Source organism: Notolepis coatsorum (assembly GCF_963971535.1).
Source record: "Notolepis coatsorum genome assembly, chromosome: 17".
NCBI lineage: Eukaryota > Metazoa > Chordata > Actinopteri > Aulopiformes > Paralepididae > Notolepis > Notolepis coatsorum.
Genome location: NC_140181.1, coordinates 20777557 through 20801329, shown reverse-complemented (window position 1 = coordinate 20801329; position 23773 = coordinate 20777557). Strand labels below are relative to the sequence as shown.

The 23773-nt window shown below is 41.8% G+C and overlaps 2 protein-coding genes across 2 annotated transcripts; one reads left to right on the top strand and one right to left on the bottom strand.

Moving 5' to 3' along the window:
• Nucleotides 1-1968: 1968 nt before the first annotated feature.
• On the top strand, nucleotides 1969-4592 carry LOC311243672 (tripartite motif-containing protein 16-like). The gene has a single exon (XM_084332991.1). The coding sequence runs from the start codon at nucleotides 2004-2006 to the stop codon at nucleotides 3696-3698; it is 1695 nt and encodes a 564-aa protein (XP_084189117.1). The 5' UTR covers nucleotides 1969-2003; the 3' UTR covers nucleotides 3699-4592.
• Nucleotides 4593-10354: 5762 nt separating this feature from the next.
• On the bottom strand, nucleotides 10355-23144 carry ccnq (cyclin Q). Its single transcript, XM_084332739.1, has 6 exons — nucleotides 22924-23144; nucleotides 22037-22236; nucleotides 16295-16478; nucleotides 15659-15791; nucleotides 11581-11799; nucleotides 10355-11126 (listed from the first exon to the last, which is right to left on the bottom strand). The coding sequence occupies exons 2-6, from the start codon at nucleotides 22212-22214 to the stop codon at nucleotides 11037-11039; spliced, it is 804 nt and encodes a 267-aa protein (XP_084188865.1). The 5' UTR covers nucleotides 22215-22236; nucleotides 22924-23144; the 3' UTR covers nucleotides 10355-11036.
• Between the last annotated feature and the right edge of the window lie 629 nt (nucleotides 23145-23773).

Below are 23773 nucleotides of genomic sequence, written 5' to 3'. Positions count from 1 at the left end.
ATCCCGAATGTTGGTGGACAGTTAATGTGTATGAAAACGTACAGTAGTCGATGTAACATTTCAGAGATGCAGTATATGCAACTGTGTATATCGATGTATTTCAATTTGTGTTCCACACTCTTATGTTCACCTGAAGATATTCAATAGCTCAAATCGTCACTGGTCAAATTACCTGTCCCGCTGTTGCTTTTGCATTTTATTTCTTATTCCAAATTTGTGATAATTCTGTTCGTTTTCTTCTTCTTTTTTTTATTGTATTTATTTATTTATTGTAATGTCTTGTTGACTGGTTATCTATTTGCAAAGACCTAAAACATCACCATATATTCACTGAATAATACATATGATGAAATAGCTTTTCCTGGTTCAGAAGAACTGAATCTTAATTAAAACAAACAAACAAAAACATTATGTCCTTTTGTGGTAAGAGTATAATTGAGTGTTCTGTACAGTTATTGTTAAAGACAGTTGAGGGGAAGCTTGGGGTGATGTACAAGTGCAAGCGCTGTTTAAAACATTTAACATCATTGTATATATTGCTTTATGTAAAAGCTTCAGGCGATTTTTTATTTCTTTTTTACTAATTCACGGAAAAGTGATATTTTTTACTGCATATCATTTTTTTTTACTTTGTTTTATTCTCGAGTCAAAAACAGTTATCAAATTCACATCGAACTGTCATACGATTCTGACACTACTGCTATTTAAAATACCTTTTTTGTCACATATTGTACATCTATTTGAGAAGTGAAGTGGAGAGAAGAACACTTTGTAATGTTGAGTGATTTCAACAACAATCGGCACCATTGTTTTCCCACAAGCGTTTGTTCCTCGTCTCATTGTGTACAGAGCTGAATGTTTCCTTAACCGTGTCCCTGTACTGTACATACTGATGTTAAGTAATCCTACCCTTAGCTTTCTCTAACCGTTTGATAGGACAAACCTAACGCCAGCTTAATGTGATGCAATAAAATTGTCCAACTGTCCACATTATAGCCTGTATTATATTTGTTGCCCCTACAATGAAGTTGGTAGCAAACGTCCTTATGTCAGGTGACAGTGTATGTATGTATGTATGTATATATGTATGTATGTGTGTGTGTGCAACATTTTGCAGACATGTCTAAAATCCACACATCTTTGGAGTTGGAATCATATAATTAACTCTCAAAACGTGGAATAGGCATGTGTGGTGGAACCGGACTCATCAAATATGTTCGTAAGCGGATCTTCATGATCATATATGTTTAATAGTGAAACACATTATGATACACTACTACTACTAACAATACATGACAGAATGATACACTACTAGCAACAATACATGACAGAATGATACACTACTAGTCTACTACTAGCAACAATACATGACAGAATGATACACTACTACCAACAAACATGACAGAATGATACACTACTACTACTACTACCACCAACACTGACAGAATGATACACTACTACTACTACTACTACTACTACTACTACTACTACAACAACTACTACCAACAATACATCACAGAATGATACACTACTACTACCACCAACACTATGACAGAATGATACACTACTACCAACAATACATGACAGAATGATACACTACTTTACTACGACCAACAATACATGATAGAATGACACAAATGGGGGACCCTGATGTAAACAAGACAAAAGTCTTTCTCTGGTCTGCATCCCCTTGTGTGTATTGAGCTGTACTGTATTGTACCCATTCTGCAATCTGTTAATAAAGTTTTCAATCAATCAGAGAGAGAGCGAGAGAGAGAGAGAGATATTCTATATGAATCACAGTAAACTAGACACTGCCTCTTTAACCTGGACAGCTACAACCAGGAAGCACCTCCCACCCCGTGACGCGTTCAGAGTTTACTCTATAACCAGGAAGCACCTCCCACCCGACACTCACTCGCTCACATATATATATAGATATCTATGCGCGTTCAGAGTTCACTCTTCCTGAGAAAACAAAACTTAACAGCGCCGTTGTTAAAATGGCGCAGCAAGGAGTTGATCTGGACCGGGACCAGTTCTGCTGTTCTATCTGTCTGGATCTACTGAAGGATGCGGTAACTATTCCCTGTGGACACAGCTACTGTATGGGCTGTATTACAGACTGCTGGGATCGAGATGATCAGAAGGGGATCTACACATGTCCCCAGTGCAGGGAGATCTTTAATCCGAGGCCTGTTCTGAAGAAAAACAACATGCTGGCTGAAGTGATAGAACAACTAAGGAAGACAGGACTCCAAGCTGCTCCTCCTGATCACTGTTGTGCTGGACCTGGAGATGTGGTCTGTGATTTCTGCACTGGGAGAAAGCAGAAAGCCCTCAAGTCCTGCCTGGTATGTCTGACCTCTTTCTGTGAAACTCACCTCCAGCCTCATTATACTGTAGCTCCATTAAAGAAACACAAGCTGGTCAAAGCCTCCACACGGCTTCAGGAGAACACCTGCTCTCGTCATGATGAAGCTATGAAGATGTTCTGTCTTACTGATCAGCAGTGTATCTGTTATTTGTGTTCCATGGATGAACACAAAGGCCATGATACAGTCTCAGCTGCAGCAGAAAGGACGGAGAGACAGAAAGAGCTTGGCACGAGTCAGCAGAAAGTCCACCAGAGAGTCCAGGAGAGAGAGAAGCGACTCAAAGAGGCCCAACAGGCTGTTGATTCTCTCAATCGCTCTGCTGATAAAGCAGTGGAGGACAATGAGAGAATCTTCACTGAGCTGATACGCTCCTTGGAGACGAGGCGCTCTGAGCTGAAGAAGGTCATCAGAGCCCAACAGAGGACCACGGTGACTCAGGCTGAAGAACTGCAGAAGAGACTGGAGCAGGAGATAGCGGACCTGAGGAGGAGAGACACTGAGCTGGAGCAGCTCTCACACACAGAGGACCACATCCACTTTCTACAGAGTTACCCCCCCCTCTCCGGTCCCAGTGACTGTGAGTCTACAGACTTACCCAGCATCAGTGTCCTTCCTCTCCTGTACTTTGCAGATGTGACTGAGGTCGTGTCTAAGCTGAGAGACAAACTAGAGGACGTTCTGAAAGAGCAGTGGCCCAGAATCTCAACAACAGTGAATGCAGTTGATGTTTTACTGCCACCAGAGCCCAAGACCAGAGCTGACTTCTTACAATATTACTCTCGGATCACACTGGACCCAAACACAGCACACACACGTCTGTCTTTGTCTGAGGGGAACAGAAAAGCAACACGGATGCAGCAAAAGCAGTCGTATCCTAATCACCCAGAAAGATTCATTAATAGGGCTCAGGTTCTGGGTAGAGAAGGTCTGACTGGACGCTGTTACTGGGAGGTGGAGTGGGGTGTAGGGGTTCATGTAGCAGCCTCCTACAAAGACATTAGTAGAACAGGCACCGGGGAGGACTGTGGATTTGGATGCAATTCCAAATCCTGGGCTTTAGAGTGCAATCCAAGTAGAAGTAGTTACGACTTCCACCACAATAAAAAGCTCATAACAGTACCGGGCCCCCGGTCCTCCAGAATAATAGGAGTGTACCTGGATCACAGGGCAGGGACTCTGTCCTTCTACAGCGTCTCCGACACAATGACCCTCCTGCACAGAGTCAACACCACATTCACTCAGCCTCTCTATCCTGGACTCTGGTGTCAATATGGCCCTGGGGAGGCTGAGTTTTGTGAGAGATCAGAGACATGCACATGAGCTCCTCTACCCAGGGGTTTGGATTTAAATTGATCTTGGAGATGCTGAGTTGTGAAAGATGAGGTAATTAGGAGTTACATTCACTCCGTCACTATCGTTGTTCTGAGGGACACACACATACACTATGTTTTGCTTTGGTTCTAGTTTCTAGCCTACTGGGGTAAAGTTTATTTGATTGGATATTTGCATATTCACATATTTGATTCCCATCTTCAATACCTCTGTCCCTTTGCATGTGGGGAAGTAAAAATCTTTATTCTGATACTGCGGGTAGGTTGGACGACAATATGCAACCATTTTATTTGTATTTGATCACCTTTGGTCATTTTGAATTACTGTGGGATTTGGGTCTGTCCCTTCTCTCTCTGTTCCAGGGGGGGTTGGTAACAGTGTGGTGGCCGGACCTCCATGAGGAGGTTGATTCAGCCTATAACCTTTTCCCTCACCTCGTATCTCTGGGCAGCCGGGACACTTCATACGGGACACTCTATTTCCAAGGCCTTCTCTTGAACCCATAGCCAGGATGTGTGGGGCATGGGTCAGTCGTAAATGCAACTATTTAGTTTCAGAACAGACCCATCTGCGTTATCAAAAGAGCTCAAGGAGCGAGAGAGAGTTGTTCTTCTGGTGGCAGACTTTCAGGGAGACAGACCTACACTGTAATTATTTTTTTTAAATCACAGGAAATTCACTATTTTAATAAAGATTACTTTTGTTTTTCTACTTTAAGTGTAAATGCCATAAAAATACAGTAAATTACCTTTTATCAAAATATTAACCATTAAATAAAGGTTGTAATCTGTAAATGTATTTGATTTGACTGTAATTTGACAGTAAGTATTTGGCAACCGTTGCTGCCAGACATTTACCGTTTTCTTTTTTTTTACAGTTTTTTTTTTTACACTGTAGATAGGAGCTGGCTTAGGAAGAATGACCATTCATTGAATATTGTGCATTTTGTCTTTTGTTCTTTTATTCTTACTAAATAAACGTGGACATCTAAACCCAGAAGGACCCGTGTGGATATTTGCTTGAAACTTGTTGTTTCACCGACTGAACCTCAATATAGAACTTTGAACACAACGCAAAAGAATTTACTTCAACTCACTATTTCCATGTGGGCAATTCCAGCGTTATGGATGTTACATTCAGAGAGAAAATTGGAAACTTAACTTAACATTGACAAGGCATCGATTTGAATTGGAAGTATAATTTACACATTTTAGTTACACTTATTGAGATAAAGATGAGCCTGCAGTAAAAAATAATTTTACTATTTGGATTTTGAGATGGGTGACAAAATACACAGCGTTACGGAAATGGACAAGCTTTTCGGACTCACTGAACACATGATGAAAACTCTGTGAATATCTTTTTCAAAGAATTTGAAAAAGATATTCACAATCACTTTGTAGGGAAGGGTTTGAGGTACCCAAAAAGCACATTCAGGAAAACCTGGCATTTCCTCCCAAGGAATTAATCACAAAAAAAGTGCTGTTATGGCTGTTACATTTTTGCGTTATGGATGTCACAAATGTTCTAGAATGTTTGATTATGACATCATACTGTGACATGACAAATGTTCTAGAATGTCCTATTATGACATACTGTGACATCACAAATGGTCTAGAATGTTCTATTATGACATCATACTGTGACATCACAAAAATCAAATGTTTTAATTTTTTTTGGTCTTAAATCGTTTTAAAATATCAGTCATTTCTGAAAAAAAATTACAAAGTTTTTGGAAAATAGCTCTTTATTTGGTTAACATAAAAAGTGTTTTCTATACAGAGATATCGACATTGGTAAATATCGGTATTGGCCAGAACAGCAATATTAATAAAATGAGTTTTGGAGCAATTCAAAGAAAGTTATAAAAAATCAAGTCCAATTCACTCTGCCTGGACTGGTTCAGAGAAATGGTATCTCCCTCTGTTATCCATGTGAGGATTGAGGTGTTCACGAATCTGCTCAAAACTGACCCAGGACTTGTCCTCTTTGGTTGGAAGTGCAAAGACCAGGCCCGATTTGTAATTTTTTTGGAGAAATTGAATTTCAGCCTGTGTTGTCTTGCTGGGTGACAAATTGCCTGTTCGTTTTGTTTGTTGTCTCAAACTCAACGAGGAGACAATCCCGTCTTGATGGTAGGTGGGTGACAGTCGACCTTGTCAGAGGATACAGGTGGTGGACGTCTGGCCTCTTCAATGAGACTACTGGCTTGTGTGCACGAGACAGCTGGGGGTCTGGCTGTTGCCAAGAGAGAGGTGGTCCAGAGGAGACAGGTGGTCTGGCCAATTCAGAGGAGAGAAAAGTGTGATGGTATGATGTATCAGCGGTGGAGTACATCTTGTGTTTGATCTTCCCCCATGATACAACCTCGATGTGATGCACTCTCTGTGTGCCATGAAGGGTGGGGACGCGTCTATTTGAATACCCACCGGTTCATGCTTCCGCGTTCGCGTTTTGCGCTCTGATTAGCCACTGATGTTTCTGGTCGCACCAATCGTGTGACGGCAAGTTCTTTCGCCGGTTAAGCTTAGGCACTCTTTCGAAGTTGGTTAAGGTTAGAGTTTGTCTTAGAGCATGGCGATAGAACGCCAGCCCTGATTCCAAACTCTAACCTTAACCAACTTCGAAAGAGTCTCCTAAGCTTAACCAGTGATAAACTAGGCGTTAGGTAGTTTGCTGCTGGTCGAGGCGGAAATGGGCGTGTCACGTGATTGGGCGCACATGTCACATGACCAGAAACGTCAGTGGCCAATCAGATTCGCAAAACGCGAACGCGGAAGCATGAACCGGGTAGTATTCGAATAGACGCGGTGGGGACATCTGCCCACTTGGCCTCCAGCTCCTGTTTCTCACTGAAGCTCTTGCTCTCCTCAGGTGTCACCTCGTCAACAGATATGTTTGGGCACCTCTGTCACAGTATGATGTCATAATCAAACATTCTAGAACATTTGTGATGTCATAGATAGTATGATGTCATAATCGAACATTCTAGAACATTTGTGTTCTATATATATTCAACAATTCTCTCGCCTCGGGTCAAGATCAAGGTGGAGGGATATGGGTCAAGGAGTGATAGGGTGAAGATGTGTAGACTGAGGCTGGGGCACTGTGGGTTGAACAGTAGCTTGTTCATTGTGGGCAAACATCCAGATGGGGTGTGTGAATGTGGAGAGACTGAAACTGTCGGGCATGTCTTCCTAAAATGTGAAAGGTATAGGAAAGAGAGGGAAATCTTTTATAAAAGTCTGGTAGAGCTGGGAGTATCTTCCTTCTCTCTTAAATCATTCTTTGGCATGGATAATGAGAACCACCAGTTGATCACAGAGGCAGTGCTGACATTTCTGCATGCTTCAGAGTTGTACCAGAGGATATAGCGTTAGTGTATGTATTAGTATTGGACAGGCAAGAGGAGCAGAGAAGAAGGAGAAAGTGTGAGTTGAAGAGGCCTAAAGATGGAACACCACTAGTGTAGTATAAGAAATCCCGCGGAGGGGGGCTCAGACAGGAAGTAGCAGCAGTAGCTGCACTCCAATGGACAATGTAGGTGATGACGGGGTCCAGTAGAAGAAGAAAAAGAAGGAGAAGAAGGAGAAGAAGAAGAGCCCATAAAAAGAATTGCGGAGGGCAGTAATACGCCTCGATGCGTCTACTCTGCCGGAAATTCAAATAAGAAGAAGAAGCATTTCCTGGCATTTTTTCAGACTACAACATGAATCCAGACTGGTTTGACCCTCAAAATGGTCCACCGAAGGCAAACGCATGTGGGTAAAGCCCTATTTCTGATAGTGTTTTTTGTCTATTTCAGACGTGTAACATCCATAACAGCACTTTTTTGTGATTCATTCCTTGAGAGGAAATGCCAGGTTTTTCCTGAATGTGCTTTTTGGGTACCTCAAACCCTTCCCTACAAAGTGATAGTAAACATGTTATTCTTTGAAAAAGATATTCACAGAGTTTTCATCATGTGTTAAGTGAGTCCGAAAAGCTTGTCCATTTCCGTAACATCCATAACGCTGTGTATTTTGTCACCTATCTCAAAATCCAAAAGGTAAAATTATTTTTTACTGCAGGCTCATCTTTATCTCAATAAGTGTAACTAAAATGTGTAAATTATACTTCCAATTCAAATCGATGCCTTGTCAATGTTAAGTTAAGTTTCCAATTTTCTCTCTGAATGTAACATCCATAATATCACAACATTTCAATTCAAATGGGATGTAAGTAACACATCCTTCAATATCACAACATTTTCAAATGTGATGTCTCTGTCTGTCTGTCTGTATGTTGTATACAAATCTTTATAAAATCTTTATAAAAGTTAGCTTTGCTTAGGAAGTTTGGTTGACATTGCATTCCAGATGCATGTTTTATGACAACTTTTCCTGGAAAACGTTATGGACGTTACATTGGCTGTCCCATAAAGGGGCATTGTAACCGCATGCTTCACCTGCCAATGGAAAGACACAAAGTACATAATTGATTCACATATTGGTACAACAGCCCTTCATGACCAAAGGTGAGGTTAGAAAAATATCTGTTGATTTATTATTTTGCCATTCTGGCCATTCAGAAAGTCATACAATTAGGTTAATCGAAAAATAAATTTTTACATCATTGTGTCTCCTTCTGTAGTGTGGAAAAACATGCATTCTCATAAATATTACGATCAAATCTATTTTGTACTTCAAAATATAGACCTTGATGATACATTTTAAATTGTTTGGTTATGATCATGTTATTTTAATGGTGAGGTTGACATTTTCATGGAATTGCCCGTGCTACACGAAAAATGCTGTCGAAATCTAACATTACCATTGAAATTCAATAGTGAAACGAGTTAGAGTTCCAAACCAATTCTGGTTTAATTCTAGATAATCTATTCTAGATCATCTCCAATCAGCTGCAAATGCTTTCTAAACTGTTGCCATTGTTACTATTACAATTGTTTAAGAACCCAAGAGCTGAGGGCAATTGTTTGGGCAGCGGTGGCCTAAAGGATAGAGAAGCGGGTTTGTGACCGGAAGGTCACTGGTTTCGATCCCACGGACCGGCAGGAAACATCTGGGCTGGGGAAGTGAATGAATAACTCTCTCCCATACCCTCAATACCAACCGCTGAAGTGCCCTTGAGCAAGTCACTTAACTAGGGATGCTCGATATTGGCTTTTTTACCAATACCGATATTGTCCAACTCTTCCTTTCCGATACCGATATCAACCGATACCGATATATGCAGGGTTTCCCTCCCCAAAAAACTGAATAATTTCAGGTAATTAACATTACATATCTCATATATTATATTTAAAAAAAGAAATTAAACCAATACAGATCATTTCCGATCACATTTTAATGCCAATATCGGACATCCCTACACTTAACCCCCAACTGCTCCAGTGGAGTTGCTCAGTGGCCAACGGTGTCAGACTGTGGTTGTACTGGGTGGCTCCCAGGTGTGAATGGAACTGTGTGAATGTGAAGCAGAACGTTACTGAAAAAGAGCCTTCGTGCTCAGAGAACCTACCCTGGTAAATAAAGGTAAACAAAAATAAAAGTTTGATGTGGCGCTCCTAGGGAAAGTACCTCCTCCCTGATGGCAGGAGTCGAAACTGCAGGGGAGAATATCCTTTCATCCTATCAGAATGAAATGTCACAATATGGGCACAAATGCAAACATCTTTTGTATTATGACCTTTATATATTGCTATTAAAATCAGTTATTTTTTGTTTTTGTTCTTGACTATAAGTTTGATAAGATAAACCTTTTATTATTACCCCGTAAGGGAGTTCAGGCATCAAAGCAGCAACAGCAAAGACAATGAAGCACAGTAGATGCACAGGTTAGATCCAAACAAGTTAGGATCATTAGAATGAAAATACAATAAAACCAAGTAAACATGGCTGCTTGCCCTTGAAATCTACTCTGGATCTCTGAGTGAGTGAATGAACATAGAAACATAAGTATACTCTACATTCAATAATATAAATATTAGGAGCTGCCCAGTACAACCACAGTCTGACACTGTTGACCACTAGGAGCTGCCCAGTACAACCACAGTCTGACACTGTTGACCACTAGGAGCTGCCCAGTACAACTACAGACTGACACTGTTGACCACTAGGAGCTTCCCAGTACAACCCATAGATATATATAGATATCTATGGTACAACCCACACAGAAGGATAGGAAGGATTGCTTTCCCAAATCCCCTCCAATGGATAATGTGTCATGTAGTCAGTAGAGGGCACCAATTACTTTGTGTATGCAGTGCACAACGTTCTGTGTATGTAAAAAAAATCTACAGTTGGCTCTTTTTGTGGTGTATTTGAGGTTGACATATCTAAGTGTACATTTTATTCGAAACAAATGTATGTGTAAAAAAAAAAGTAAGGAGAACCACTGTCTTACTAAGCACCCCTTCTTTCATTATTGTTGAAGAATGATATGTGGATGAAAAAATGTACTGCATTGTACTAAAAGATTTGATTTGCATTTGATTTGAAGAGCTGCATTGATAACATTGATTTCACAGACTGTCAGTTAATGATACGATAATGACCTTATTATAGTGAAGAGCAGGTTGGACCGACCAGCCCACAGAACCATAGTATAAGTCGGTTTTAAAAACCTTTTGAGGAGCCAATGTGCATAGCTGAATTATTTATTTATGTTGTTCACAGATTATCAAACAGGCGAGGGACATCAACAATGCAAATGCACTCATATATTCATGGCCGATCAGGTTGACACATACGGCACAATTAGCCAAACAGCATTATGACATACTTCAAGGATCTTCAAGGATATAAAAAGCAACATCTGCGGAAATTAACAGCCAAGGTACCCACACATACACACACCCAGCCACCCACACATTGTACATACGTGTACACACACACACACACACACAGACAAGCCTGCACGTATACGAGTACACTGTATAGGAATATTTTCAGTATTGATTCATAGTCACGATTTGCTCATGTATGCCACATAATCAAGTTGATATTCATCACATTTGGCACGGTAATATAAAGCATTATATCAAAGCAAAATTCCTTTTCACATTTCATTTTGAAATATTTTCAAATTTTAGTTAATATTTACTTGAATCGTGATTTCAGATAAGACCGCTTACTATATCTTGATATGATCATTTCATCACACTTAAAAAGACAATAAACGATCATGTTGAATTATTGCCCAGCCCTACACAGAGGTACCGGTATATACAGTACACACACACAGACCTACCTACACATACACAGAGTAAGAAAATAAATTGAATGTATTTCTCCCATGTGACATGTGTCTTAAGAGTTCTGTGCTTCAGATACACTTGGCCTCAAAGTCGTAGAGCTGGAGGAGGTCAGAGGTCACAGCGTTGATGTCTGCTTTAGTCACTCCTTCACCCAGAACCTACAAACAGAGAGACAGAGACAGTTTTCAGCACCACAGCTTCCACACAGATCCAACTACATTCTATATCAAGCAGTTCTATATTGTTACACCACAGCAGAAAAACGAATAAAATAATTATAATATATATTATTTTAAAGTTCAAATATCTTCTGCCCTATTGAATATTCAACCAACTGACTTTCACACATCTGGGGGGGGGGTATGTTTTTAAAACATTTAAAAAAAAAACACTTTTATTGACTGTTTTACTTAGGTTAGAAGATCCATCATATTTAACTTTTAATGGCATTTGATAATATGAACTGGTTGAACACGTTAATATTTTTCAACACATTTCTTACAATATATATATACATATTTCTGACCCAGTTGGGTTCAGCACATAATGTACACTTTAATTTTCTCTCTTTCTTATGCACACATACTCAGACACAGACACAGACACACACACCTCCCACCACTCCCTCTCTCCGAAAGGCAGCTGGACTCCGTAGCTGTTGAGGGCCAGGTACAGAGTTGATATGGCGATGTGTTGGGGTGTGTGGCGGATGCACATGGGCCCATGGTAACAGTCTCTAAGCAGCGCCCAGGCGGTCTCTGCGATGGGCGTACGGGACCAACTGTGGCGATTCACCAACGACATCAAGGATATCAGGTAATGGAGCAGATGCTACAGAGAGAGAGAGACTCGTCTGTACAGACCTGCATATCATATACTATATATCTATATCTGTACATATCCCTTACTAGTTACGCTAGTAAATCTGAATCTAATCTAGACGGAACCACAGAGTCCTATATGGAAAATGGACTGCATTTATAGCTCTTTTATCCAAAGCGCTTTACAATTTATGCCTCACATTCACCCATTCACTCACACACACACCGATGGCAGAGGCAACCATGCAAGGTGCCAACCTGCTCATCGGGAGCAGTTATGGGTTAAGTGTCTTGCTCAAGGACACATCGACACGCTGCCCGGGAGGAGCGGAAATCGAACAGAGAACCTTGTGATTACCAGATAACCGCTCTACCTCATGGGCCACTGTCGCCCCTATAGACGATGTCCACTTGACAACAATTACAAACACAAACCAGCATTCTACAACTGAACCCGTGCACTGAAAAACCAAACGACTCTGAATTTTTTATTGTATAGACAGCCCATGTATTTGCAGTTATAATATCAGCCCAAATCACATGGACTGGGAATGTGATATATCACGAGAAATTACTCAAAACTCTAAAGACAACACTCTTAATTTAAATGTTTAGCTAATAACGTTGAAACAGAGTTACGTGGTTCTTAGCCTGAGGTGCTCCTTCCTCAGCCGCCACTAGAGCTAACGAGGAAGTGACATCTTGACTGACCGGCCGCTGCTGATGTTCACCTGATATTATTTGAGACTGCTAGGAAAGAAAGCCTGAATGAATGCCTCCACTGTTGTAACTGTAGAAAATGTCGGAAACACATTGTAAATGTAGAGAGAGACATATACTGTAAAGAAAGACGTTAGAATCAAGTAAATCGATGGGGACAGACAACACACACCTGCACAGACTACAAAATACAGTATCAAGTCAAGAGTTTTAATTGTCACGGCATACACGTATACAATGAAATGCGGGTGGTCTTGCCCGCGACGATGTGCAATACAGTGGTACAACATATAATAGAATCCAATAAAAATACAGTGGTACAACATATAATAGAATCCAATAAAAAACAGTGCAATAAACAGGTAACATGGTGTGACATCTCGGTATCTGTACATAGTATTTACAGAGCATATAGGACATGCTAGGTAGCTTTAGTAGTGCAATACACTGTTCCTGTTGTTTTACTAATTTAAAGTGGCCTTTCCTCTGGCCATAAGTGTGCGTGTGTGCGGCATGAGTGTTAAAGTGGCTGCTAGTGTGTGAGCGTGCTCAGCGTGCACAGCGTGTGTGTGCTTGTGTGTGCTTGTGTGTGGATAGTTCAGTTTCTGTGGCTCTCAATGTTCATTGTTCAAGGCTCTGATGGCCTGGGGGAAGAAGCTGAGCCTAAGCCTCTCCGTCCTAGTAGCTGGGGTTCGCAGGCGTCTGCCTGACCTCAGCAGCTGGAACAGGCTGTTATTGGGGTGGTGGGGGTCTTTCATTATTCTGCAGGCTCTGGATTTGCACCTCTTGTTGTATAGAACCTGCAGGGTAGGTAGCGCAATACCCGTGGTACGCTCGGCTGAGCGCACCACTCTCTGTAGGGCCTTCTTGTCCTGTGCCGTGCTGTTTCCATACCAGGCAGTGATGTTTCCGGTCAAGATGCTTTCTACAGCTCCTCAGTAGAAGGACTGGAGTATCTTCCCCGATACTCTGAACTTCCTTAACTGTCTCAGGTGGTAGAGGCGCTGCTTCGCTTTCTTTGACGTATATCCTGCCAGTTAGGGCACCTTGTGTATACTGCGCCTTTTACTTTTACTCATAGTATATATTCAAATACCGTTTACTTTTCTCTCACTCATAGTATATATTTGTATTGCCTATATTTGTTGTAACATATGATAACCGACAATTTTATTGTTCCTATATTCATGTCTTTCTTCCATTACTCTGCCCATAACAGTATCTCCCCTCCCCCCTCCTGCTATGACGCCCACATTTCCCCAAGGAGGTGAAGGATAACACTGGTTTTCATATGGTTATAACAACATGTATGTAATGTAAATATCTATATAGACTGGAGTTAAACTCTCAGACTGGCCCAACTAATACAGTGTGTGTATTAAATGAAGGAAGAGAGCTTCCCGGGAGAGATACACGGAAGGAATTTGGGAGGATTCCGTCTTATCTAGAGGAATTTTAAAACAAAGGCAGAATAGAGAAGACGAAGACAGGTTTTACTGTGAATTAGGAGTCGGCGTTGCAGATGGCAGCGTGGGCAGATTGTACCGGGCACGTGGGAGACGTTTTATTTTAATTAAAGGCCAAGAGGCGACATCCGTACTAGTCAATTACTGTTTCCCACAGATAGGCGGGACGTTGACCGTGAGTGAGGAAAATGTGAAAGGCTTTACAGGTGTCGTCATTAACTATCATTATTTTTATTCCGAGAAGAGTCTCCCTGTTTGACCATGAAGGACATGTAGTGGTCTGTTTTAGTACGTTTTGAATAAATAACGAGGTTGATCATGATAGCATCGCCCGTTGTAAGAGTTGTAAGAGTAAAAGGGCCGGTGCGTTACGAAGATCCGCGATGTGGTAGGAGATAACGAGTACGTTTGAAGTAAGGGAAATGTTGGGAACCAGGAAACATTGTCTACAGTATGAATTGAACAGACAGGAAAGCTGTAATGTAAAATATTTATGTAATTTCACTTGAAAAGGGGTTAGAGGAATTAATGCATTGAAATTCCATCTACAGAGAATGAGTATCTGCCGCCATCTAGTGGCGTAGTGGGTGGTGCAGGGGAATATTAATTATAGGTATCTAGCGCACTCCAGTGGTGAAACTGGGGTGGTGCAGGGGGATATTAATTATAGGTCACTAGCGCACTCCAGTGGCGAAACTGGGGTGGTGCAGGGGGATATTAATTACAGGTCTCTAGTGCACTCCAGTGGCGAAAGTGTGGTAGTGCAGAGAAGAGGAGATATCATTTACAGATAATTGAAAGTATCTTCACAAGATGTCATTGGAGACATAGCGGCAGGGTGAAGAAGGAGTAGCTCCTCGCTGCCTCCTTATTAACACCTTAATATTAGGGTCTTGTTAGTGAGTACACATGCCGACAGAAAGAACTGGCGTGCGGGCGCTGCGGGTCACTCTGCTGGTGAAGCCTTGTACATGGACGGTAAAAGATCATTGTGTGTCGCGAACGGAAAATGACAGGGAACCTCGCCCTGAGGGGGGAGGTTGGCCCTGAGATAGGGACAGAATATAGGTGTTATGGAGGGGCGAGAGTGGCAGTGCAGGGAGTTCTCTCTCTCATCAGGTATGGAGTGCAGGTGTGCTGCTGTCAGCGGAGAGCCGATTGACGTCTGTGGGCCAATTACGTTTGTGATATAACCCCGCCTCAGATGTCATGATGCTGCCAGATCGTAACTTTGTATTTCCCAGTTAGTCGTGTTATTCTGCTCTCGTATTGTCATCTAGTCCGTTGTCAACTCTCCTTGCCTTTTCCCGGAACGTATGAGGACCTGTACCCGTTTTGACCCCAGCCTGGCTGACTACCCTGTAACCCGTGTATCGACCCCTGCCTGTCTGACTATCCTGTCCCGTGCACGCCCCTGGAAAATCCGTGCTGGTTTTTAGCAAGACCTGTCTGCCGTTTCTCATCTGCAACGATTGCCTCAACATCAATGTGGAGACTTCACAGAAGGGCAGATAAATGCTGATAAAAGGCCAAAAACTGTTTTCTAACAGAGGTCAATAAAGGAATCTCTTATCTTATCTTTCTGTAGAAAATGTGGGGGTTGTACTGTAAATGTAGAGACATATACTGTATACAAAGAGACGTTAGAGACAGAAAATCAATGGGGACGGACGACACACACACCTTGTGAGGGAGCTGGAAGGAGACGTGGAAGTTGAGTTGTCTCAGGATGAGGAGCTCACACTGCACCACGCTGTCCCTTAGTTCCCAGAATTCCTTGTCACACTCCAGAGGAGAACTTCCCCTGTTGAAGTATCTGAGAGAGAGATGCAGAAAGAGAGCACGAGAGAGATGCAGAAAGAGGGAGAGGGAGCGAAAGAGGGAGCAATTAGGAGGTAAGCGTCTTGCTCAAGGACACATCGACACGCTGCCCAAAAAGGAGGAGGAATCTAACTGGGAACCTTCCCATTACCAGATGACCGCTCTACCTCCCGAGTTTGAACATGGCCACCAGTGATCGAGGGATATTGCATCCATGTTGTTGTGTTAATTACAGCTCAATGAAATGATAAGGTAGCGGTTCCCTATAAGACAAGGTATTGTTGTTTTTTCATCATTTCGTGGAGCCGTAATTAACACAACACAATGATTCACAATGTCCCCCGATGACATCACTGGTGGCCGTATTCAAACTCATTCACTCGAATGAGCCAAACTAAATTTATGTGTGCAAAAACTAAAGTGCCCCTTTAAGACTCCGGTGATGAAACGGTCCCCTCCTCCTTCATCCCCGTCTCACGGTTATAGTTCATCAGTTACCTGTGGCTGACGTTGATGATGTCACGGGTCCGCAGGTGCTGCTCCTCCACCTTGCCGGCCAGATAGACGCAGCTCATCGCCACCAGGTAGGGCTCGAACACGCGCACACTCGCACGCTCAAAGAAGCGGTGGTACAACACGCACGCTGTCGCCACAGGGACCGAGCGCATGCCCAACTTCACTCCTGAGAGAGAGAGAGAGAGAGAGAGAGAGAGCGGGTTTGATTTTTATGGTTAACTACAGTCATTATCAGTATCTCTGCATAGTGTAATCAGTACCACCATTAACACTGGGAGATTATTTTATTGCCACTTTACACAAAGCGTTTGAAATGTGTTACTCCACCCATATAACTCTGTATGATGGCATGTGCAATAATGCTGTATATACCGTATTATATATATATTTATTCTTCCTGTATATATCTATCCACATCCGTCTGTACATACCTGCATATAATAATTTGTACATGTAGATACTATATCTTTTTTTGTATCTACTTTTTTCTCCCCATTTTTCTATTTTTCTCCCATCCCAATTTTCGTATTATCCAATTTCTACCCTCCCCTGTCTCGAAACGTTGTTAGACCATGCCTCCCACTGGTCGGCTGCAGTGAGGACTTGTGCTGTATAATGACAATACATTTTAAACTAATCTAATCTCTCTCCTTGATGCACATCTCACGACCCTACATGTAAGGATTTCCTCACAAAGGTCAGTAGTGCAGTGCTGCACCTGTGTGAAGCAGTTTTTGGGCTCCAGCACTGAGATCATGTTGGCAGAGATGGCGGCAGGGCGGGTCACACAATAAATGTAACGCACGTTATTGCAAAAGTCGGCTGATTTAAGGATAGTGGTTGGTCTCTGAAAACAATACTCCAACCCACATTACAATTTCATTCTACTATTGATTTTATTTTATTTTATTAAGGATCCCCATTAGCTGGTGCCATAGCAACCAGCTAGTCTTCCTGGGGTCCACACACACACACACACACAAAATACAAAAACAATTATTATTGCAAAAACAAAATTATTTAAAGTCAGTACACACAATGCATAATGAAACTAACCATTAAGATAGCTAAAATTACATTACAGTGTAAAACAAAAATACTTTACAGTGTTAAAAACAATTTAAGATTATTTTTAAAAGTGAATCTACTGTAAATGCAGCAGAGGTTTTGAGGCAGGTTATTCCAAAAAGTGAATGCTCTAAAAATAAAATATCTCCACGTTGTATTTTTGTTCAATAAACAATGTGGACTAGGCCAACAGTGACTTTCATGAAGAATTGTAAAAAAAAGTATTGAAATTGACCCAGTTTTAGCGTTTTTATCAAAACATTTTGTCTGCCCAACACAATCAACATGCACTTGCATATTTTAATCAATGGTTTATAATGTGCACGTGTAATGTCGTCACAACAGGTATTGGTCACCAGGGGTATCACCAGGGGGCGCTGAGAGTCACACAGCTAGTGGCAGGCAGAGAGCCTTGCTACCATAGATATATGCTTGCTACTACTAGCCGAATGGAAATGTATCTGTTTCACCTCACTATTGCTCCGTGATTATAGCCATCCATCCATCTCTAAAGCTAACCACGTTACCATATTTGTAATAATGTAAATCATTGTGTCGTTGTACACATTGTGTTTATAACGTTAGTAGATAACATAGCTTAGCTTGGTAGCTATTGTGCTAACAACATATCCCGACATCCGGCTCGCTGGCCGGCATGAACGGCCGACCCAAAATGGTTCTCTCCTCTCTGTACACCCCGACCCCACGGGTGCCCTGCCGGGGGGCCCATGGACGCGACGGCGGCGGCAGCCGCAGGGCGCCCGAGCCCGCAAAGGCTAGTGTTACACGATAGCTATGAGCTAACTAGCGCTGCGGGCTCCGGCGCCCTGCGGCCGCCGCTGTTGTCGAGTCCACAAGCTTCACTCGGTGCATCAGTCACGAAAGGGGCTATGATGAGCTTGGCAAGCCAGAGTAAAACACAGTTTTCATTCAATCAATCAATAACAACATTAACCAGACTCTCGTTGTGTCTATTATGCTAACGCTAACGTTACCTCATTGTGTCTATTCTACACAGATAGCCTCTCGTGTCTATCTGCTAACGTTAGCATTAGGCTAACTAACGTTACGTCCCTAACCCCCAACAACAAGCGTAACTAATCAGCGATCTTTTTGTCAGACTAAACTCTCCGCTCGGTGGCAAATTGTGTTGATGTCGGTTTTGTTTCATCAATAAATGAGGCAGAATACACAGTGACTGTATCCTTTTTTATTCCACTCGTTTCTTGCTGCAAACATACAAAAGATATCCTACGCGAGACATTAAAGATGGCGGCGCGGACATTCTGTTTTCGTTCAGACTCCCCAAACAGTGACGTCACGCGTCTCTCTTCTGACCAATCAGTGGTCTGCAGTTTTTCACGTGTCATTTCTGGAGCTCTCATGCTGATCACCAGCAGCCCCGCCTCCCCACACGGAGACAAACTGAGTACTTTATTTTAGTGGAAAAGCAACATTAGATTCGGCTCATTAATATGCAAGCCACACCTGTTGTGACGTCGGCGTTTTGATAAGCTTTTTTGATTCGCGCGTGCATGTTATTCGTGCGTGGACCTTTTTAACTCTTTCAGAGTGGCATTTCCGGTGTCAAATGGAAATAAATAAATAATGAAATTATATACCAATGATGTAAACTACCCATAATTGATCAGTAGGGTTTAACCTAGAGGTTGGCCTTTAAAGCGTTGTTTTAAGACCTGGCAATTCAAGCTGCCCACTACTGGAACCTCTAGTGTAATGCTCATGCACAGTATTACTAAAAACAATCTGATTATGTATAAAAACAGGAGTTTTACTGCTCATGACCAACTTGAACAGCACAAGTATATTAAAAGTAGGGATGCTCGATATTTGCTTTTTTACCGATACCAATATTGTCCAACTCTTAATTTCCGATACCGATATCAACCGATACCGATATATGCAGGGTCCCCCCCGTCCCCCCCCCCCCCCCCCCGTCCCCCCAAAACGGAATAATTTCAGGTAATTAACATTACATATCTCTTGTCCTGGAATTAACACAACATTATGCATACTTTTGACAATAAAAAAAATCAGAATGTGTTCTTACTTGCTTGCCTGGGTAAATAAAGGTTAAATAAATGTAAAAAAAAAAAAAAAAAAAAATTTAAACCCGATACCGATAATTGCAGATATCACATTTTAATGCCAATATCGGCCGATAATATCGGACATCCCTAATTAAAAGACAATCTATTTTCAACGTTAAGCCAAGAGAGGCGGACATGCATACGGCTCACATTAGACCTTAGCATTACCACCTGGCTCCTAGCTGATCCTGGGGGAAGAAGTAATAAGAAATAAAACTGAATGCATTGCATATAGTAGCAATAACAAGCTATTTTAACAAGCTCTTTTAAGCTTGTGACTGCAACTTGTTCTTGTTCGCGGACGACTCAGCCCTGAAATACTTCCCAAAGGTCAGTGAATACCACGCCCACAACACCAGAGGGAGTTCCACAAATCATGTGCAACCCAGATTTGGCACAAACAAGGGACTAAACACATTTCACAATTATGCCACAACAATGTGGAACGCCCTACCCACAGCCGTAAAAAGATGTGAATCCCTACCCACATTCAAAACCGCTCTTAAAGAGCACCTACGGGAGGCTGCAATTCAAAACTGGCCACCGTAAATTAATCATTAACACATTGTCCGCCATGGGTTATATCCATCAATATAGCCAGTCTGCCAGCACTATAACCCTATGGAGATGTTTACCTTCTTTGCAGGGCTATAACTTTTTTAATTGCATTGCTATATTGACATTACTATGGCCCATTCAACATCAATTATCTATCGTTCCGGATGTGGGAACGTTATATTTTCTCATTCATACATTGTTGTGTTAATACCGTCTTGAATATAAGTATGTTTATAAGCTTTTCTGCTGTAATTCCAAAAACGCTAGTTATAGGCCCAAACGCATCGATTGCCGTTTCTTTCCTATACACGCTATATAAAAAAATTCAAATGTATATGATCGGTATACATTATGCTTAATCATGCGTGGAGGAAAGGGGGGGCGGGGGTAATCTATAAATCCTTTATAGTCAGTAACGGCTTTATGTAGTATGGGTTGATATATTGATCAGACTGTTTGCAAACAAAGAAACGCACAATCTGGCTGAAAATAACGTTACTGTCCTCTTACCGTTCGCCGATGAGACTGGAAGAAAAAGATCCCAATTATTTGACGCCGATCGCCTAGATTCATTTCCGGTTTGTATGGCGCAATAAACACCTAAATCATATCGATTATTGCGTTATGGAAGCGATCCATATGCACGCCAGTGTTTGTCTGGACCCACGTAACAAGATAGTACTGCCGCAGGAATTTCCTCGACGCACCGATCACAACTTCTGGTTTTGAGAGTGTAACTCGACCCGACCATCCACCAGGCGGCGGTATTGAGGTTTTGCAATCTCATTCAGGGTCCCGCTGCAGCACCGGAGGTTGGCTGGATGAATTATGAATGCCATGGCGAAAAAATGAAATATTGATTTAAAAAACGGCTTACGCCGTTGTTGGCGTTCCACGCATGGCGGCCAAAAACGGCGTAACTCGTTTATGGCGACCAATGTGTTAACAAGCCCCCTCATGTCAATCCTGTCTCTTTTCTCCCAACAGCCTTTTTAACACTTTGACTGCCATGAAACGTGTTTTGACGTCATTGCTGGCCATGCTCAAGTTGCCGGGGGACGCTGTACAGCGTCCTTATATCAATATTTCAAAAATCTGCGATCGGATTCATATGTCCCCTCCGCTGGCCTGAGATCCACCAGGAGGACCCACTGAGCTCTCTGGCGGTTCAGGAGCGCCATCTGGTGGCCGATCGGCGCAATCGCTTTAACAGGAAGTGGCATAGAGGTTGTGCTACGTCCGTAGTACTTCCGGGTGCTCGCTATAGGTCCCGCGACTCTGGCTCGTCACGCTACACAGTGATCGATTGCCAATAACTCGATAAACAACATGATTTGGACGTATATACCATTATACAAGCTGGAGATGGACCGGGTAAATTTACATCCCATAATGATAAGATTTCAACTCTAAGATGATCGCCCAACGGCGCGCGGAGACTGGGGTGAGTTTCAGCGTGTAACGTTACCGTCTTCGATACTAACTGCTATTATCAACATTTGACCCACATTAGATGATTGGTATAACGCTGCCCACGGAATTATAAACGCCCCCTCGCCCATCCGGTCAACATCAGATGACGTGTAGTAACTTCTAGAAGTACGTCTAGTTGTAATTTTTTATATCGCGCTGATTGCCATAAAACTGTATTGCATCATCAATATAATGTATTTGGGGCTATAGATCACGTTCTGGAGAAAGCTGCAGAAAGAGATGAAAACATACTTATACATTAGACCATACTTTACTATGAATATGTGAATGAAAAAGTTTAACGTTGCTACACAATGAACAATACATATAGGACTTTGAATGGGCCCTAATAATGGCAATGTAGCAATAGAATTTAAAAAGTTATAGCCCTGCAAAGAAGGGGACTTTCTCCATAGACAAATAGCGCTGGCAATCTATGGTATATCATGAATTTAACCTTAGGCAACCAAAGTGTTAACCATTACACCAAATATTCCACACATCCGTACTGCACCTGTCTCCATGATGAACCGACAGACGCGGAAATGTGTTTTCAAGTCCCGAGCGAGGTCAGTCTCTGCTTCCGCTCCGGGTCCACTCCTCCCGGGCAGGGAAGGCCAGGAGGGTCCCTGAGCAGCAGCAGCACCACCAGCACTGTGGCCGGAGAGTCTGGAGGTCGACCCCGCCTCCATGCTTCATGGACCACGTCCTCACCTGAATGAATGAAAACTTTATTTAACAGATTGCAGAATGGGTACAATACAGTACGGCTCAATACACACAATTGTTAAGGGGATGCAGACCAGAGAAAGACTTTCGTCTTCTTTACATCAGGGTCCCCCATTTTCAATTCATAGTGACCAGATTTAAGTTAATATATACCTTTATTGATCCCCATGATGGGGGGAATGCAGGCGTCATAACAGCAGGGGGGAGGGGGGTACAGGCATGGATATATTAGAAACTAAAGACATAAATATAGGCAATACAATTTGATCTGAATATAAAAATATGAGAAATAAACTGTGAAAACAAAGACGAGGGTGCAGATGAGGGTCTCTGTATGCCCTATCGGTTATATTATAATACGTTATAATAAATATAGGCAATAAAAATATATACTATAACTTAAGTAAGAGTCAATTATAGTTAGACGATAGAAAGGATAGATAGAGAAGTTAGATCACAGTTGGATGATAGTTAGGCTAGTTGTAAAGTTAGTTAACTTAGATGATAGTTAGATGTCGTTACATGAGTTAGATGTAGTTATTATGTGATAGTTAGATGACAGAGATGATAGTTAGATGTAGTTATGTGATAGTTAGATGTAGTTATGATAGTTAGATGACAGAGATGATAATTAGATGTAGTTAGATGATAGTTAAGACAAGAGTCTCTCACCCGTCTGATCCTGCAACACACACCACTCAACGCCAGTGGTAGAAACACGAGTAGCTACGTCCCAACCGTCGAAGACAAGGCTAGATACTAACTTGTCTGTTGTACTGTGATAAAGTACTACTCTATTCACCGTATCTTTATCTAAATACGCGCCATGATGCAGCATGTAGAGTTCTTACTCAACTCAAACTGAACCAAACAAAATGCTTGTCTTGACTTCCGCCAACAAATACTTTCTCTGTGGCGTTTTACGTCTTCCGTGTAGTTCTGACTGCCTACGTGCCAACACTGCCACCTACTGTTCCGATGGCAGAATTATATTACCGCCAACGGTCAAAATACATTTCAAACGTTTGCAGTGAGCGATTTTTTTAAACATGACTGACAGTTCTTACTATACTTTTTACTTAGAGACACTATTGGATATCTTCTAAAATTGAACCAACGTTATACCAACCAGAATCCTCTGGAAAACGTCCATGTTCTGTTAGTATATTCAACAGGTAAACAAAAACAGAGGAGTGAATGAATGAATGAATGAATGAATGAATGAATGAATGAATGAATGAATGAATGAATGAATGAATGAATGAATGAATGAATGAATGAATGAATGAATGATGAATGAATGAAAACTGTATTTAACAGATTGCAGAATGGGTACAATACAGTACGGCTCAATACACACAATTGTTAAGTGGATGCAGACCAGAGAAAGACGTTTGTCTTGTTTACATCAGGGTCCCCCATTTTTAATTCATAGTGACATTTATGACATACACAACATACATGACATTTATGGCATAGGGACATACATGACATACAGGTATTTAGTACTGTTACATTTGTG

Coding starts and splice junctions, on each gene's coding strand:
- ccnq (XM_084332739.1), bottom strand. CDS start 22,214: ATGGAGGCGGGGTCGACCTCCAGACTCTCCGGCCACAGTGCTGGTGGT. Junction 16,479..22,036: donor TCGGTTCATCATGGAGACAG/GTGCAGTACGGA, acceptor TCTCTCTCTCAG/GAGTGAAGTTGGGCATGCGC. Junction 11,127..11,580: donor GAGAGAGGGAGTGGTGGGAG/GTGTGTGTGTCT, acceptor CTCTGTTTGTAG/GTTCTGGGTGAAGGAGTGAC.
- LOC311243672 (XM_084332991.1), top strand. CDS start 2,004: ATGGCGCAGCAAGGAGTTGATCTGGACCGGGACCAGTTCTGCTGTTCT.